This window comes from Acipenser ruthenus, chromosome 8, assembly GCF_902713425.1.
Source record: "Acipenser ruthenus chromosome 8, fAciRut3.2 maternal haplotype, whole genome shotgun sequence".
Taxonomy (NCBI): Eukaryota; Metazoa; Chordata; class Actinopteri; order Acipenseriformes; family Acipenseridae; genus Acipenser; species Acipenser ruthenus.
The window spans coordinates 43,154,256-43,173,086 of record NC_081196.1 but is presented as its reverse complement, the minus strand read 5'-3'; the positions used below and the strand labels follow the sequence as shown (position 1 = coordinate 43,173,086).

The 18,831-nt window shown below is 35.5% G+C and overlaps 1 protein-coding gene across 2 annotated transcripts; it reads right to left on the bottom strand.

Moving 5' to 3' along the window:
* Positions 1-1,021: 1,021 nt before the first annotated feature.
* On the bottom strand, positions 1,022-18,791 carry LOC117407056 (septin-10-like). Of its 2 annotated transcripts, XM_059029026.1 has the most exons (11): positions 18,658-18,783; positions 17,009-17,062; positions 16,236-16,350; positions 15,051-15,246; positions 13,879-14,065; positions 8,660-8,821; positions 8,339-8,435; positions 8,027-8,195; positions 4,517-4,649; positions 3,961-4,145; positions 1,022-2,038 (listed from the first exon to the last, which is right to left on the bottom strand). In XM_059029026.1, the coding sequence occupies exons 1-11, from the start codon at positions 18,685-18,687 to the stop codon at positions 2,023-2,025; spliced, it is 1,344 nt and encodes a 447-aa protein (XP_058885009.1). In that variant the 5' UTR covers positions 18,688-18,783; the 3' UTR covers positions 1,022-2,022. The 2 variants fall into 2 exon arrangements, with proteins under 2 accessions (XP_058885009.1, XP_033867505.1); XM_034011614.3 differs by lacking the exon at positions 17,009-17,062 and having other exon boundaries at positions 18,658-18,791.
* Between the last annotated feature and the right edge of the window lie 40 nt (positions 18,792-18,831).

The following is an 18,831-nucleotide window of genomic DNA, read 5'->3' as shown; positions in this document are numbered from 1 at the left end:
TCCAATTCTAATTACAATTTCTGTAGATTGTTTAGTTTTCGGACAGTCCTAATGCCATTTGCACTGGAAGATAATGTAAAATCACAATATATAGCTTTTTGGATGAGTTATGTTGTGCAGATTTAATTTGTTATCAATCTCATTATTAAACCACATTCAGGTGGTATATGGCCTAAAAAAGCCCTATCTTTCTGTTACTTCAGTACTCACCGATATTTTTGATGTATACAGTATACTAATATTTCTGAAGTCAACATAATAAACAGTGTTTGCTCATTTAAATATGTGCCCTGCTGCAAAAGCATCTGGCCCTGCTAGGAGACTGAAGTGTTATATTTATTGCATACAAACATATACAGCTGTCTATTATCTCCAACTGTTAATTAATGATTTTTATTTACCATATCGCAATTCCACTGAACGGAATGAACGGGATTGGTTACATGGGTTGGCAGCCATATTGGATTTTATGACACATTTTGGACAATTTACAAGCACCTTGTCAGAAACCCCTTATCGCAGAGTTCCGAAACTTGGCATACATGGTTAGGGATTGTCCAAGATGCACAGTGCTCGAAATGAAGCTGATTGGTTCAGTGGTATGGCGGCCATGTTGGATAACCTAATTAACACACAAATGTCTTCTCCAAAACCGCTAATCTGATCAAAGCAAAACTTGGCATACATGATCCAAGTATGGTTTTCTTTAAAGTTTACCCAAATTAAGTTGCTACAGTAAAAAACATGGCTGTCATGGGCCAATCAAATTTCAGCATTGCTCTAGTTGCACATATTGCACATAAAATGAACACCGTTGAATAAAAACTCTTGAAACTTCACAGAGTAGTGTCTACAGCTGAGTGAATGGCAACCAATGGATGGCAACCAATCAAAATGCTTAAACTTCACAATAACTCCTTGGAAACCATAAAGTTGCTTGCAACTTCTAGTTGTGATTGCTTTTGTCAAAATCCCCCATCCCCTCAGTCACTATCATGGGAACAGAAATAATAAAAAAAACAACAAGGAGGAGCTTTTATTTAGACACAAATGGGCAGAAACCTGACATTTAGATCACAGACATATATTTACAGTTCACAAACACATATGCAAAGTAAAATGACAAATGGTGAATTATTGACAAAAAAACAAACAAACAAAAAACAAAAAAAAAGTATTTGTGTTAAAGGTACTCAATGCCTATTGTGTCCCTCGGTTAATACGACTATTCTTTTATATTTAATATCTTAGAAAAGTGTTGTACATACAATATTTTAACTTCATGAATTAGTTATGAAAGTGGTCCTCTAGAAAAGAAAAAAGAAAAGCCAGTGGCTACTGATCTTGGTCAATTACTTAACCAAGCAACACAAATAGTGAATCAGAATGTAACAAGTTGAATGTAAACAGAGTCCTCTTGCAAGACGTTTCTCACTTTTAGCTTTATATATATTTTTAAATACTGGTATGTTTCCTAATTTTATAGGAAATAAATACAAGGCACATTATTAGTTGTAAGGCAGTTTCTGATGAATGATATTTTTGGTGACTCGAAGCTTGTTTAGCATAGATCTTTTTTTTTTTTTTGATGGGCAAATCTTTTCCATATTATGTGATCAGGTGTAATATAAAATCATCCAGAACAGGGTTGGGGGGGCCAACTGAGAGCCCCAGGGCAGTTTCAAGCCAAAATCAGAAAACTTATCATCAACCCGCAGGGAAGAGATTAGAGCTAGCAGTGATTAATGCCTGACCCCCGTGACTTTGGCGCCATTGATCTAAAAGACCCCTCCCCAAATATCAAGGCAGTGTTTTATAAGGCACAATGGTTATCATTATTAAACTCCTCAGTTGTGGTTTCAACAAATAACTGAACAGATACACATCGTGTCAAATAGAGTACCTGCACAAGTGACAAGATACAAGTCATGTGACTACTAAAGATGGCATGAGCAATAGAGATAATAGATTTATTACAGTCTACATATAACAGCTGGTTGCTAGGTCTTTTCAGAGGGTTCTTCACATGAATCCAGAACTGAAAAAAGAAAACAATAAATTAGCCTTATAACGCCTCAAATCGAATGAAACCATATATAACCATGTATTTTTTCCACGGTCATTACGGATTTCACGATTTCTGGGAAATGTACCCATTGTCGTGTAATATATAGTTCTCTGTGAAAACGTCAATTTCTGAAAGACTAGTATATATATATATATATATATATATATATATATATATATATATATATATATATATATATATATATATACTAGTCTTTCAGAAACTGACATTTTCAGAAATTGACATTTTTACTTTTTTTGTATATATTTATTTTATTATCATTTTTTTTTATCACTTAAAAACAAATATACCGGTAGTGAAACAAAAGATTCACTACCTGTCACATTGCATTTAGGAACCTGGCAGCCGTTTTAGTTTGGTTCCAGTAAATGACAGAACACACTGCATACAGCTGCACGATTTCTATAAAATGACTTCAGTGAAAAAGACACCAGCTGAATCAAAGATCAGAAATATTTCTGCTAAAGATTGCTCTATCCAGTACAAGAAGAGTACATTTCATGTGTCTGTTATTATTTTTACATTCATGGTTTTTTTTTTTTTAAAACATTGCTTTTGATAATTCACTGATGGTGAAAATAGAATATATCTAAAATGTGGACATAAAAAAACCCGATATATTCTATAATTTAGCATTTACTGTTTTTCAGGTAAGCATTTCAATAGTTAGGAACATTTGTTAGAGAAAAGGATACATTTGAATGTGATAAAGCATTTTTTTCTGCTTTAAAACATATGTTTAATCGTGAAATATCTTGAAATATCTATTTTTTAGACCATGAAATGCTGTGAAATAAGCCTTTTTTGTGTGAAAACAGCCCAAACCATATATCTTAAGATCTAATCTATGCAATAATAACATCTCAGGAACACAGCAATTAATAACACTGACAGAATCTGGCAATATGCCCTTATTTCACTTTATTCCAACTGTATATCAATATGGATTAAGAAAGACTAAAACAGATATCAAAAATTACTTTAAACATTTTAATGTTGCTTTTCAGGAGTTGCTTGTGTTGTGTCCTAATATAAATAGACCCTAAGTAAGCATTCAGCCTGTCTGTGACAATATGCTCTTTAAAGAAAGTAATGTTTGATGCTTGCTTACAGCTCCTTTGTGTAACATTGCCTTGAAAATTCCCTAGGAAACTTTTCGACGGAGAAAAGGAGACTGTATGAGATTTGAAGACATCTTCCATTGTGATTTGTTTTATTATTTTATTTTAAAACTTTATATTCATAGAGGATATACTGAAGTCTTATCTCGTTTGTCCCATAAGACCTGTGGCCCCTGTTGACTCTCATCCTTTGTGTGCTGATTAAGCAGGTTAAACACATACCTCAGTATCTGCTGTCTTCTAAATCTGTTGTACAGTACCTCAATAGGTAGAATTGCTACGTTCACACTAAATGATCATACTACAACTCACATATAGGAGAGCATTTAAACCATTAAGAGGTTTGATATATACTGCCATGTAGTGATGAATATAAAAACCCATATAACGGGTACCCAATATCTCTGAGCATATAACAAATAGTGTTGCATTTTTAACATCACAATTGTATAGTTCACTTCCACCTCAAACAATGAAGCAGGTGTCCTTTCAAGCTTTTAATAGATGAACAATTTTTCAAAACTCACTGCACCAATAAGCCTTGCATGTTATTTGTAGAATGTCTTCCTAATTATTTGATTTAGGGGTGCTTTTCTCCTGTCCCAACTGCTTGTATTTGTACTGTCCTTCTTATAACGAAGGCCAGCTCCTGTTAACAAGACGTTGCATCTCAAAGGGGATATGTTGTACGATCGGTTTAATTTAATTACCTTGCAACAACATGACCTAAATGTTTAATAAGAAACTTACTTTTTGCGATCTTTGTCCTTTTTAATATTCATACTGCCTGTGAATGCCTGTGCCTGAAGGAGTTCAGCTGCGATTTTTCTTTTACTAAAACCAGACATTTCATCCTCAAGCATTGTTTTTTTCTCATCTAGTTTCACCCTTTCCTCTTGATGCAATCTTTTCAGGTGCTCAAACTTCCCTTGAAGCTGTAAACAACAAAATAAACTTTTTAAATGCACAGCCAAAACTCGCCACAAGGTGGCAGCAAGTACTTGCATATGAAGCTCAGAAACTATTTTAAAAGGAGTGCTAGTGAGAATATTTTAGTTTCTCACTTTTTTACAACAATTCAAGATGCCAAACAAATACTATGCCGTGAATAAACAGTTGCATCCTGGTTTCTTTACTGTACAGTGGATCACATTGTCAGATTGCAACTATACAATTGGATTTTGTTTTAACGACATGAAGTGAATAGGTACTAGGAAACAGCAGCAACTTTTCATATATAGCGTGGTCTTTAGAGATTTCTGCATTACTTATGTATTTTAAATTACATTACGATGATGTTCTTTACCTCTCTCTCAGCATCCTTGAGCTCGGTCTCCTTCTCCTTGACTCGCTGCACAAACATCTGTCTCATCTCCTCCTCCCTCTTCTGCAGTTCAAAAAGGAATTCTTGGCGCTTTGTTTCATATGTCTCTTGCAGGCTGCAGAGCACAAAATATAAACAACATTATTCAAATAGAGACACAGGCTGCTATTCAAAAGAAAGTGTTGAAATAAGTCACTTGATGACTACAGAGTTTTCATAATGTTTTTTGTTGTTGTTGGACAACATAAATCTCACTGTTTGGTGCGGGACTAACTGTCATGTTTGTGCAATTACACATTAATTGTAACCTCACTGTGGTTCTGTGGGAAGGAGCTAGGACTCCTCCCATTTATCTCCTACCAGAAATATCAACCAGTCTCCCTACTTAAACCCTGGGTTGCACCCTTATTCTCTGTCTTGCGTTTTTCATTTTCCTCCATCTTCCCTTCCTCCTCCACTACGCTGCACCACCTCTGCAACTGTCTCCCTCTGGGGGCAAGTGAAGCTCACTTCCCAACCCTAGAGGCACAGCTGCGCTGACCTCATCCTGTGCCAGGAAGGTTCTCCCCAAGCCACGCTTTCCTAAATATCTGCTTTCATCTGTGCCAGACTCCCTCTTTGCATGTTTATTCCCTTCTCTGTTAAACGTTCCTGTCTCCACACGAGGGAAGTGAAGCACACTACTCAGCCTCAGAAGTCTGGCCGCGTTGCAACCGTTCTAAGCTGGGAAGACTTCTAGGCTTCTCTTCAGTTCATCCACTATCCTACTCTTCCTCTCCCCTTGGGGGAAGTATCGGTTGCTTCCCAGCCTTGGAGGCCGATTGGTTCTGTCTCACCTCCACAAGGGCGGCTCTCCACAAGCCAAGAGGAAACTGTCCTCTTTCTGAAGTCACATGCACTTATCTCTTATTTAAATTTCCATTGTTCTTACTCAACACAGCCCTTGCTACTGTTCTATGAAAACACATTAATAGTCCAAGACACTGTTGTTATATGAAACATGATGGTTTTGTTTGGAATAATAATTTTATCAGAGCCATCTAAAAAAAGACACATGCCAAAAAACTTTTTTCCCAGCTTGGGATTTGTCTGTGAATCAGATATACGAACAGATTACAATGATGTACATAAACTACTCTGTCGTACTGGAGGAGCATGATATAGTACTTACAAAATTCAAACATATTATATGTTCAATAACTTGAAAATGCAAGGAAATCACTAGTAATGCAAAAGAAAACAGTTCTAAATTTACATCCTTTTTTTTCTATGATTGCAAGTCTAATGCTTGCAATCTGGTGGTTTGCGAAAATGTTTTAAAAGCCTCAAAGAATCTCTGGAATGCACCACTACATGGGGTTAAGTAAACATTTCCCAGAGTTTTGTTCCTAGCTTTCAAAGAGGCTACAGTAAAAACCTCCTTCAAAAAGAGAAAAAGATTCAAGCTGGAAACACACTTTCAGTTTTTTTGCACAAGCTGCTATTGTAAGTATACTTGTTTCAACCTAAATAAAGAGAAACTTTGAACACACAACACGCCTAGTTGAATATTTGAATACAAGCATGTTTGAATGTACTGTACATCTAGGGCCATATTCACAACATATTTACCAAAAACAAAATATTGATGTTACAAAGCTTCAAATAAAAAAAGGTTAATGTCAGCTCATACGTGCAGGTTACTTGTTTCTTTAAACATTAGCAGTTTGTATTTATTTCCATCAGAAGCAGAGTGAGATCAAACCAGTTTCAATTGGGACTCTCGCCGCAATTAGGAATGATAAAGAAATTTCCGTGATAAAGGAAGTTAAATTAGTAAGTGTCCAAAGTGAAGGACTTAAGTTTTAAATCTTGGTCTAAAGAACACAATAAAACATGCAGGCAGGATGGAGGGATGTGAATACATTAAATTACCAGGGAAATAACAGAGGCTGGAGAATTATTTATAAATGATAATATTACAAAAACATGACATATCAAGGCACTCTGTGACCTCTGTGTAATGCCAGCTTACATATTGTATTGTAGATTGCAGATGGACCCAGTTAGTTATTGGAATGAGATGAGATTGAGTTTTACAGATACAAACTGGTTTCATGGTGAAGACGCAAACGTAGTAGCATTTAACGCTGGGGGAAATACTTTGTGAATATGGTCCCAACACCTAACTATTAATCATTCATTCTGCAGTTCTACTAGTATGTTCATCTAATAGTCAACATTGATCCAAAAAACTAAAATAAAAAAGAACATTTAAGAGCAATTATGCACCTGAGCCTTACCAAAACCTAAACCATACTAAAATAATGTAATGTAGTTAAAATACCTTTTTTCTGTACTTGTAAAGATGAGTAAAACATTATGGTGCAATGAAATGCCAGTCCAAATGAGATTACATTGCTAGCAGTACCTGGCAAACTAAACACACACCGCCAAATATGGAGAACATTCTTTCTGAATGAGCCTGAATGACCCATCCAAGGGTCAATCACAAGACCTAGCAATGTAAAAGCAGCCGTGTTAACATCTTAAGCATTTTTTACTAAAACTAGAAGTAAAAAGTATGAAGAAATATCAGACCCTCCCTCCTCTCCCAAGCAAAGGAAGAGGTTCATAACTGGTACAAAACCAGAAGGTTAACAATTAAAAGTCGAAAAATAGCCACTGTATTGCAAGCTTATTTTGTATTTGTATAACGGCCTCTAATGTCTTACCTGTGTGTTAAAAAATGAACCTTGAAACTTACTTTCAGCCAACAGTGTTTAACTGAAAACTGCCTTTTGTTTTTGTAAAGAATGAAAAGCTCTCATTTCCCGACTGAATGGCCTTTTATCCACATGTTTCTGCCAGCGTCTCACAATGAAAAAGGATTACAAACCCAAGATTAAACCAAAGAGCTCTAATTAAAGGTAAATTGTTCTCATGGGATAACTAAAGCAAAACATGATGATACCCAGAAACAACAAACATGTATATAACTGATAATTACCCATGAAAGTTTGACTAAGATGTACTGTGCCATCTCTTGCAATATATACAATATCCCCATCATATAATTAACGAGTGATGAAGCCCCAAATATTGATTATTTTTGCATTACCCAGCGCAGAACCATTATGTTTTCTGTTTATACAACTTGAGAATTAATACATTTTTTCCCCTAATAAGCATCATCTGTTACAGAGAAGATACTAACTAACATGCTTAAATGTTTTAATTCACTTTGCTCTTTAAAGTTAGCTGGTCATCAATTTGTGAAAAATAACTTGCTTTGGAACACCTACATAAATCGGATAAAACACAAAATAAAAAGCTCTTCATGTCTGCCATTTAGCACCTGTATGTGACTGCCCCTACTATAATACTTGATGATAAAGGGAAAAAGAGAGGGAGGGTGTGTTTTGGTTAATAACTCAGCCCAACCTTTGCCTTTCAAAAAAAAGGAACTTACTTCCCCTGATAACTTAAACAATAAACAGTAATGTACTGTACCTGACTGGCTTGTTTTCAGCATCTGTGTCTGTAAAGCCCATTTCCTCCAGTTTGCAGCGCCGATAAAGCTCATAGTGCCGTGTGTGGGTCTGCTCCCTCAGGTCTTCCATGTTCACACAAATCAGCATTTCTCGAAGTTTGACAAAGTCACAGTGGCTCTCATTTTCAACTACAACAACAAAAAAAATAAACAGGCTAGAAGTTTCCTAACATTAAGATGGCTGGGATAAACTTAAAAAATCTCTCAAAACAGAAGTTTCAGTGATAGCACTCAAATTCTTGACCTAACTTTCTGATAAAAGCAAAGCAAACCTTGCACAACACCCCATGGGTACTGTCGAGCTTTCACCATTTTATTTCCAATCTTCACTTCCTCTGTGCTCCCAACCACAGCGAATGGAAGATGGCTCTAAAGAAGACAAAGAATTGTACCCAATTATTCAATTAAACAGTACTGCAATACAATTAAAATATATATTTACACACACACACACACAAAACTGTAAACTATAAGGAAAAAAAGTCTGAGTGTAAGTTTTTTACTTTTCTAATATGGTGGGTCTTTAAGGACATGGGATTTGCAAAACAATAGACAAATTTGAAGGACACATGATTTAATACAAAAGCACTCACGTTCATGGTAGTATTGATCTTTGCCACGTTCTCATCATCGATGGGAAACTGATAAATCTGGACTCCATTACTGACAAGTTCACTCATGATCTTTATCTTGAATTTATGAAGCTCGCTCTTGGAGATTGTATCTGCCTTGGCAATGACAGGAATGATGTTGACCTGAAAACACATAATTCATGTTTCCTAGTCATCTGAAAAGGTCGTACACGTACTGGTAAATATATACAGTATACACATGGTATGTTAGAAACATGCAACCCCTCTGTGAAAGATATACATAACACATCGCAGGTGTCTGTACTGATAGTAGGTCACAGTGACCTACATTCACAACATGTGGAATAACTTATAGGGGGGGGGGTTTGTTAGGTGAACCGTTTATTTTTGGTCCTGTTTCTTGGTTCCAGTTTTATTTGTGTTACTTCAATAAACATGTGCTTGTAGCTTTCTAAGCCTCTGTCTCTTTTTTGAGGCTATCCTGCTACACACATAATTAAGGGCATTCCATCAACGGGATTAACAATAATCTTAGGGGCTACTGAGAAAGTACTTTCTCATTCAGTAAGACATAGAAGCAAATTGCTGCTGATGTTTAGTAGCAAAACAGGATGAAAATAAACAAAGTTTTAGCCATCAATTCAAGGTCAAGACTTCTGCATTGGGATATAATGCGTAGGACAGAAAATATAAAATTAGCCTATGAGTAGTATTGGGCTTTTTCATTTTATTTACAAAAGATGTATTCAAAATGGTGCAATGGTTGTGCAGTGCCTTGTTCTCAGTACTGATTTACCCAGCCCTATGATTGTGAAAATCAAGTGACTAGCCCAAGATTGCACAGTGCCTGGGACAGAACTGGGACTCAAACCAAGGGACTCTGGTTCTGTTAACAACTCTTAGCATCAGAGAGGAGATTATGGAATTACAAGAAGAAAAAACAAAAAATCTCAGCGTATTTGGGGTACGCAGGTTTCCTAACATGTCCGTGGACATATCTGCATGCATGCTGCTGTATAGTTCAAGTGTTGCATCTTGAGTATTACGTTTCTAATACAAATACATTCAGTAACTACTCAATATTAAGATAACATATTGTTATTTAGTCCAGAAATCAGTTAATCTATTAGCTGAAACTAAACGCATTATTTAATTAAAACCTCATTGTGTTCTGTAATCATACATATTTTTTATTTATAATGCATTTTTAAACTGATATTTAGATTTTAAAATGTCACTTTCTATTAATATTTTAGGTTAGGCATTTTAGAATAGGAGAAAACTTGCAGGCCATTGTGTTTTTAGCAACTAGTTGCCTGTGACAGTTGTATGACATTTTCACAAACAAGCAGTTGCTTAAACACTTGCCAGAAAAAGCAGCCTAAAAGCTGGCTGGTATTGTGTGTGCCTTTACAATCAACAGTCTGCTGAAAATCCTTATACTACATTATATGACAGAATGCATTACAAATATTTGGGGTCTGAAGCTTTACGAAACAGTTCCAAAGTAATATAGCCTAAACCTATGGAGTAAAAATATAGGAATTAACAAATCAGAATGTCAATACTGAGGGATTATGTGAGTAAATAAATAGTTTATTAATATTTACAGTGATTAAAAAAGGAAAGTCATATGTTCCATAGGAAAATAAAACACCATGGCCTACATCCAATGTATGTGCATATAAAAATGGAAGTGACTCCTATATATATATTCCCAGATTCAAGAGTTTCAAACATCAGTTTCAAACAAATCATGTTACATCCTGGAATAGCAGTTCTATAGATATTGTGAGACAGCAGGGAGGGGGTTAAAACCTCCCTGTGCAGAAAACAGGTGAAAATGCACACTGGTTTTAGTTTAATTGTATTTGTTTATTGTTAATTTAAATTGGTTAATTGTTTTATTGTTTAATTATCCCCTGCACCTGGTGGTTGTTATTAAATTAGGACCAGGTGCAGGGTATTTAAGGAGTGAAGCCAGAATGCTCCGGGCTGCTGAGTAGAAGGAAGTAGGAGAGGTGCTCTGCTTCTGAGCAGTCAGGAGAAAGAGGTACAGTTTAAACCTCTGAAGGTTTGGGGCAGGTAAACGGCTTAGCCGTCCTGCGAGTGAGTCAGGTTCCAGTGTGTATAGTAAGCGCTCTAAAAACGGAGTTAGATTTTTGTTTTGTGTTTATTTTGTTTCTGTTTAATAAAAATAGTGCAACTGCGCTTTGAAAATCCATTTCTGTATGCTGGGTCTCAGTTCTTAAAGGGGCACGAACCTGAGTGAGTGGCAAGCTCGCTCACAATATATGCACAACTTAGTAAGGGATAATAATACATGCAAAAGAGCAAAAAAAAAAAAAAATACATATGTGGTTTGAAACACAGTATACCAGACATGTGAGTCCCTTTGTAAAGCACCAATACAAAAAATAAAAAGTGAATCTTTTCAGTGCAACTTAAATTAATGTTTGACTGGTGCCTGGTACACCCTGCTCCGGTGCAAGCAATGTAACATATTCAGGAACAGATGACCTCAGCAAAGACAAGCGTATGAACGATGCAGGTGCTTCAGTGGTGATTACTACAAATACAACACAGTATGGTGGTTCCTGGTATTACGGCATTGAAGTCACTCAACTTCAAATTCTTGTCTCTGCACCCCGCCCTCTTAAAAACTATGCAAGGCTCAGTTACCAAGCTTTTTGTGTGTGTGTGTGTGTGTGTGTGCAAAGTTTGCACCCAACCTGTATGTAAATCCAAGGATTCTTGTGTGCACACGTGTATCTTTTTGTCTGGTAATTTTCATGAAAATATTATTAGTTGCATGCATATAAAACATGGCTCAGGTAATTTAAAAAATCTTAAAAAAAAACAACATTATAATTGTTATTGAGGCTGAACAGGATAACACTTACATAATCTGCTTTGCAGAGCTATGAAAAACAGACTACAATTAGAGTGTAAGTATAGCCCTAAAATGCTGACCAGTAGCTTCTATGTCAAATATACAAGTTGTTTTTCTCCTCAGAGTTCCATACTGTGTATTTAATGCTTGAAGGATGAGAAGGGGTGTTGGAGGCCAAAACAGTTTAACCCTCAAATGCCAAATGGGGTCATATCTGAATGCTCATGCTGAAAGACTGGGTTGTTTTCTTGTTAAACAGAGGACAGTTTTTAATGTTACCAATGACCAAAGGAAAAAGAAAACTATGATATTAAGATATATAGTGTGGGCATTTGCAAAGTTTTCACCCAAATGGAATAAAAACTGACGAATATTCTTATAAGGTAAATAACTACTTTAATGTAAAAAAGTACTGTTTGAATTCACGCCTGATCATTTTACAGGGTAGATGTAGCAACTAGCACACAAATGTACCAGGACAGAGATCTATTGACCTGCATTTGGATGTAAACACTAAGCCAAGTAGACAAACATTCAGATAGTGCCTTCTACAATGTTGAACATCCACAGAGCAGACAAGACCTCAGTTTCATGTCACATTTTATTGGGTTTCAAACAATCACACTGCAAGAAACGGATTAATGAATGCAGGTGGAAGCATTGTTATAAACAAAGCTTTAACTCAGCTAATTAAGGAATGCACCCCCCCTGTCAGTTTTTATTCAATAAAACATTAACAACTTTTCTACCTTAAGGAAATGGAAGGATTGTACAGATCAGTCGTTCTTATATTCTCATCCATCATGGTTTTTTTTTTTTTGTGAGACAGCTGCTCGAAATACCTGTTGTAACAAGTTTATAAATAGCATTCCTTATCAACATTGAGGACATTCCAATTTACCTAGCATGTGTGCAAGTTTTAAATAGTATTCTTATGCAACAGGGGTAAGATTAATAAAGGCCTTTTTGTTTTAATTTCCAGTTCTTAACACTGTATGAAAAAAAAAACACTACAGTCCTAGCATGGAAAAAAACAATCACATTTTACAGAAGGCTTTTGCAAAAATTGTAATGCTGCTATACACTGGTTAAGACTAAATACACATTTTAGCCTACAGGTCTGTGTACTGTATCAAACATCTATTGTTCCCAATCTACATAATTAGTAATGCCAATATACAAAAAAAGTAAATATATATATTTCATGTCACATTTTATTGGGTTTCAAACAATCTCACTCCAAGAGTGTGATTGTGTGTGTATGTATATACAGTGCCTATAGTAAGTATTCACCCCCCTTGGACGTTTTCTCTGTCTCTCTCACTCTCTGAGAGAGAGATGTTTCAACATGTTAGGCTGTGCATACAAATCTAGAGTGACAAAAACATAACAAAATATAAAATATATCAAGACTAAAAATTCTGCTGTCAAATAAATTCTGAGAATTTTAACCTTCCTGAGGTTTTTCATGCTAATATGCACAGATGTATGTTTGATTTATTTATTGTTTAAACACTTTGGATTCATTTAATATACCGTTGTATGCCCAGTATACTGCACTAACTTTTTTCACACTGACAATACTGCATTTATAGCATGTCCAAAACACACACAAATGCAGTGTTTGAATGCTGGCCAAACAGTTGCTTTCATACGATTGTATTTCCATGACAGGGATTGTCAGAGAAAAGCTGACAAGTGAGTTTGCAGTCGCAAACAGAATGAATAGTGAATGACACATATGTAGCCAAGAGAATTATAGTATCTGATCTTCAGCCTAAAATCTCTGTGCAGTTCTGGCATAGTTATGCATTGGCGAATTTAACAGATACTCTCTGTGTGTTTGGTAAGTACAGTATGAATACCAGGATTAGTCAAATATAATAACACCCACTGCAGCAGCACCTCATATTGTTCGTGTGCAATGAAGCTATTATTGTATTTTAATTATCTGATTCCACGTAATCTCACACAAGTCAACCAATCTCAGAAAAAAATAATCTATATAAATGATAGCAAAAACCAATTACCACGAGTACCGTACTTTATATAGAGATCATGAGAACTTGACATTTTAAAATGTGTTGGGGTAGGTCTAGGGTGTCTAACTATCCCTATTGTAATGACACTAGCATTTCAACAGACTAAAACATTGTGGAGCACAAACAGTTGTAGGCTGTTCTCGTACTGCATCTGTTTTTGGATTCCACTGGCACATGTCAACTTTCATGTGCTATACAGTATATATATATTGATAGATAGATAGATAGATAGATAGATATTACAATATTCTTTTTTTTTTTGTTTACAATTTTATCAATCTTACCTTGGAGTCAAGTTTCTTCATGGTCACTAAATCCAAAGATTTTAAAGAATGACCAGTAGGTGCGATGAAATACAGACAAGCATGAATACGAGTGTCGTGGTAATTGTGCAGAGAGCGTTTAATCTTCAGCTCCTCCTGCAGATACGATTCAAACTGTGCATCGATGTAGTTAACCACATGCTGATAGCTGGGCAAAGGAAAAACAATACAATGAACATACAAAACAATGCCTATGGATGTGCATGCATGTTGTATTGGGGCTATTCCATGAAGACATCATGTTTGGATAAGTAATCATTACCAGATTATTGGCAAGCACAAGACATTTTGATGATTTAACTTCTTGTATTACCAAAAAACTATTGGACATAGTATTAGCCTGATTTTAATGACTTCAGTTTTACTCATACCCACAGGTACTTATACTTGATCTAATAGTGCTTAAACTTTATTCAATTTTGAATTCCTAATGTTTTAAGTCAGAAACTGGGCAGGGCAAACCCGGATATGCTGCAAGAATGAGTATGAGTATGATCTTTGTACTTGGGAATTTACTATACCATAATAGTTATGGACATTTGTTTGCACTTGTTACTCAAACTGACGCTACTTAGCAGTTGTTGCATTGTAAACATTACCGTACAATGCGAAAATAATAAATAGTACACAATTAACGCAAAATAGATAATCTTTACAGAAATTAATCATTTTTAAATTTGGCTGCAAGTGAAACACATAGGCTACCTGCTACTTTTGTTTTGTGTTGGTATGTCTTTGCAAAAGCAATTCAAGACTTCAAATTCATCATTTTATTTACTGTAGTCCACATCTTGCGTTTCAAACCACTGAAGTCCATCAGTATTTCTGAAAGCTGCTCACCCTTTTCCAACTAATTGATCGCATTTAGTTTATACTCTGTAGAGTATGAGTTTATACGCCCTCTTTTAATGATGTACTTAATTTTAGCAATTTAGTAAGCTACTTGTACCTGTTGTTCCATTTACTTTCAGCCATTTCTATTTTCAGTGTGTCTCTTTGGTTCATGCAATTCACAGTGACCTAGCGTCACACTTAATTGAATATTACTAGGGGACATATCCGAATGTAGGGCATAATGGTGTCTGTATTTGAGAGGGACTACTGTATTTTCATGCAAGACATAGATCACTTGCCTATCTTCTTTGTTCATCTGGTCTCCAAATCCTACAGTATTGACAACAGTTAGTTTTAATTGGACATTGCTCTCCTGAAGCTGATAGGTCTGTGCTCTCAATTTAACTTTGGGTTCAAAATGTGTTGACTCAGAGTTCTCAAAGTTTGTATTGAACAAAGTATCCATTAAGGTGGACTTGCCAACTCCAGTCTCTCCTGTAAATGTAAAAAAAAAATAGAAAAACCTGTAATTAAACTAATATACATGTATGTAATTTGTACCATAATTAAACATTTACTTTAATGTCAATCCTTGTTATGTACTTTTTTGTCTATTAATATACTCACGCTAGTCTATACGGAACAGTATATTTCGCATTGAGAAATGATGTGGAAAGTTCAGATCAATAAATACCACAGTTTCAATTAAATCTGATCTATTGCGATTAGCTGCCTTGTTACATTCTTGAACATGTAGGCATTTTAATTGAATTTGCAATGTTTACATCATGTGCTTACAAACTGTACTGAGGATTTACATATTGCCATCAACACCATCATTGTTTGTGTAAACCAAAATTTCAGAACTCCATTTACAAGTCTGCAATGCAAGTGCTGTATAGCCTAACATGTTAAATGAGTACAATTATTTACTTTATTATTTATTTATTTGTTTATTTAGCAGACGCCTTTATCCAAGGCGACTTACAGAGACTAGGGTGTGTGAACTATGCATCAGCTGCAGAGTCACTTACAATTACGTCTCACCCGAAAGACAGAGCACAAGGAGGTTAAGTGACTTGCTCAGGGTCACACAAGGAGTCAGTGGCTGAGGTGGGATTTGAACCGGGGACCTCCTAGTTACAAGCCCTTTTCTTTAACCACTGGACCACACAGTCTCCTGTTTAAATATCCTATAATTTTTTTCTTTACATTCCCCAAAACTATTCACAAGTTCCAAGCGAAGGACCATGTAGCACTGTGGGTTAACTGACTCGCTTTTCATTGCTGGTCGTCTGGGTTCTAATCTGTCTTGGGCTATATGTAAATTGAGTTAGACGGTTCCCATGAAATTTAAAGCAATTGGGTTTATTTTCAGGAAGTCTCAAAAAGGGAAACTAAACTATCTTTCCACCATTTAGATGGTAGAGGGTTAAGGGTTGTTAATATTTATGCATCAAGGAATGAAATAAAAGTACACTCACCAATGCAGAGAATGTTGAAACAGAATCCTTGACCGGTTGATCTGCTGACCAGCTGATCTGGCAAGCTGTCGAAGCCAACATGTCCCGACATGGAAAGTGGACGAACATTTGTATCCTGTTTAAAAATATAACCATTATTGACTGTGCTTGTACAGGTGTTTTGTTGAAATCCACTGTACACAAAACACCTGCATACTACAGGCTACTAGATTCTCAAAGCTATTTACTAGTCAAGGCACAACTTTTTCTTAGTTTTGTTTTTCCAATTTGTCGTAAATAGCTTTAAGAATCTAGCCCATGGTATGCATCATATTGGGATAATCCCCTTCAGGGATATAATATGGATTAACATACTTGATATGGGGGTTTTGTCTGATTTTTTTTTTTTTTTTTAATTTATATTGAATGACTTATAATTTGCTTTTAAGTGTTTGGTGGCTACCTTTAATCAAAATTGAGAGTGTACTTTCTCTTGCACTCTTTATATGACAGACCTGACACACAGCAAAGAGTGCTTGAGAAATACACTCTCGATTTGATTAGAGGTGGCCACCAAACACTTATAAACATACAAGAGAACGAACACTAAGAACACTAAGGACTAACATCTGAAATTACCTACTTGGCACAATAACATACTTTACAGTACTTTGTATCTTAGTATAGGCTAATACTGGGGATGGCAAATATCTAAACACAATGTTCTTAGACATTTACTGACATCTAGTAAGTGAAGGATTATTTATTTATGCCATCATAGAAGTAAAGCCTACCGATTTCTGAAAATCCTGAGCCCTACTGTTTCTTCTTCCCTGAGTCTGATAAAGCTAAAAACAAAATACAATAATTAGGCTAAGCTATTTTCACAACTGCATTACTGGAGAATGAGAATGCTAAAAAATGCTGTCTGGCGAAGGAGTAATTCTGGCAACTTACTATCAAACATGAAGCAACGTTTTCTTTTCTGTCAATCATAAATAGAAGTATGTAATAATGCTGGAATAGGGGGTGTCACAATCTGGATAATTTCATTTGTAGTGTTTCTATGAAGCAGAGGACTAATGCTATGCTTCAACAGTTTCAACAGTCAATAACACGTGTATATTTAACTCAGCAGGACTCCTAAATATATAGCAGCATTCAAATCCAGTTACCTCACATACCAGTCCTAGTCTGCACATGTTTTTTTTTTTTTTTTTTTTTAAATTTCCACTTCCAATTATTTTTTAAGATTCATAAAACCAAAAAGATGAACAAATCCGAGAGGTTATTTGCCACACTGTCACAAAATATCCCACGTTTGTGCTTTCTTATTAATTCGTGCATTATTTTAAACTGTTTAATACCAAATATGTAGATTCATTATCTTCCATTTTCTTCACACAAATAAACTAGTATTGCCTGAATTGCCGGCACATCAATACATGACTTTGTTAAGACTGTGTTACATAATTTCAGTGAATCACCAATTGTACTGATAGTATTGTATGTAGAAGACATAAACAGTTCATGCCCCACCCTTACCGCTCAGTGAGTGTCCATTCATTGGCTGGGAGGAATTAACACGCGCTCGAGCGCGAGCTGGAAATATCCCATTGCAGCACTAGTAGTATTTTGTGTACAAGAACACTTTATTTTTTATTTATACAGCCTCTTGTCTCCCAAAATAACACTCTTTTAAGATAACAAAAACTCAAACTGTAATTAAAACGAAACAAGGGAAACTATGTGAAAAAAAGGCCTGTACAATAAAAAATGCAGCAAATGTATCTTTCCAGACCTAACCTATATGTATAACTAATAATGAGAACAACGACAAAAGAAAATATCACTTTCGAAAATGCCAATAATAGACATACTACATACCACATAAATACCACTAATATGGAAATACAAATTTTAAAAAGCATTACGTTAAAAAATACAAGTTAAAGCGTTGGTTTGCAACAGTGACCTTTGACTTGTGTTTATATTATTATTATTTTTATTATTATTATTATTATTAATTATTAATAATAATAATAATAATAATAATAATAATAATAATAATAATAATAATAATAATAATAATAATGGCCAGCAGTGTAGAGAGTAGTGGTTAGGGCTCTTGACCAGAGGGTTGTGGGTTCAATCCCCGGTAACACTGCTGCTGTACCCTTTGAGCAAGGTACTTTACCTAGATTGCTCCAATAAAAACCCAACTGTATAAATGGGTAATTGTATGTAAAATAAGGGCGTCTGCTAAAAAATAAACAATAAATAAATAAAAGTTAGAATTTTCCATAAGAAAAAAGGCTGGTGACCCGCGAAGTGACACTCCCAGAAAACTGTAGCACTACTAGATCATCTCGAGACACAAAATTCAGTGCATTTATTTTTAAAATCTGCATGCAACGTTTTAAAAGTAAATACACACACATACCAGCTGTCGGGTTACATCCGTCGAAGCCATCGCTTGAAATTACAAATAAAAGGTAATAAAAAGAGCTGAATACATAAACTATCCCGGTCTTTCCCAATAGTTTCTCGCTACAGAAATCCGGCTGAGTCAATGACGGCAGGAATGTGAACATTATTACGATTCCTACGATCACCA

Bases quoted from the DNA above. Each gene is read 5' to 3' on its own strand.
- LOC117407056 (XM_059029026.1), bottom strand. From the start codon at position 18,687: ATGGCTTCGACGGATGTAACCCGACAGCTG. The intron at 15,247-16,235 runs GTGAGTGTACTT...TTACATTTACAG, and splicing joins TTTCAACATTCTCTGCATTG to GAGAGACTGGAGTTGGCAAG. The intron at 14,066-15,050 runs GCAAGTGATCTA...TCCTTTGCCCAG, and splicing joins CAGATGAACAAAGAAGATAG to CTATCAGCATGTGGTTAACT.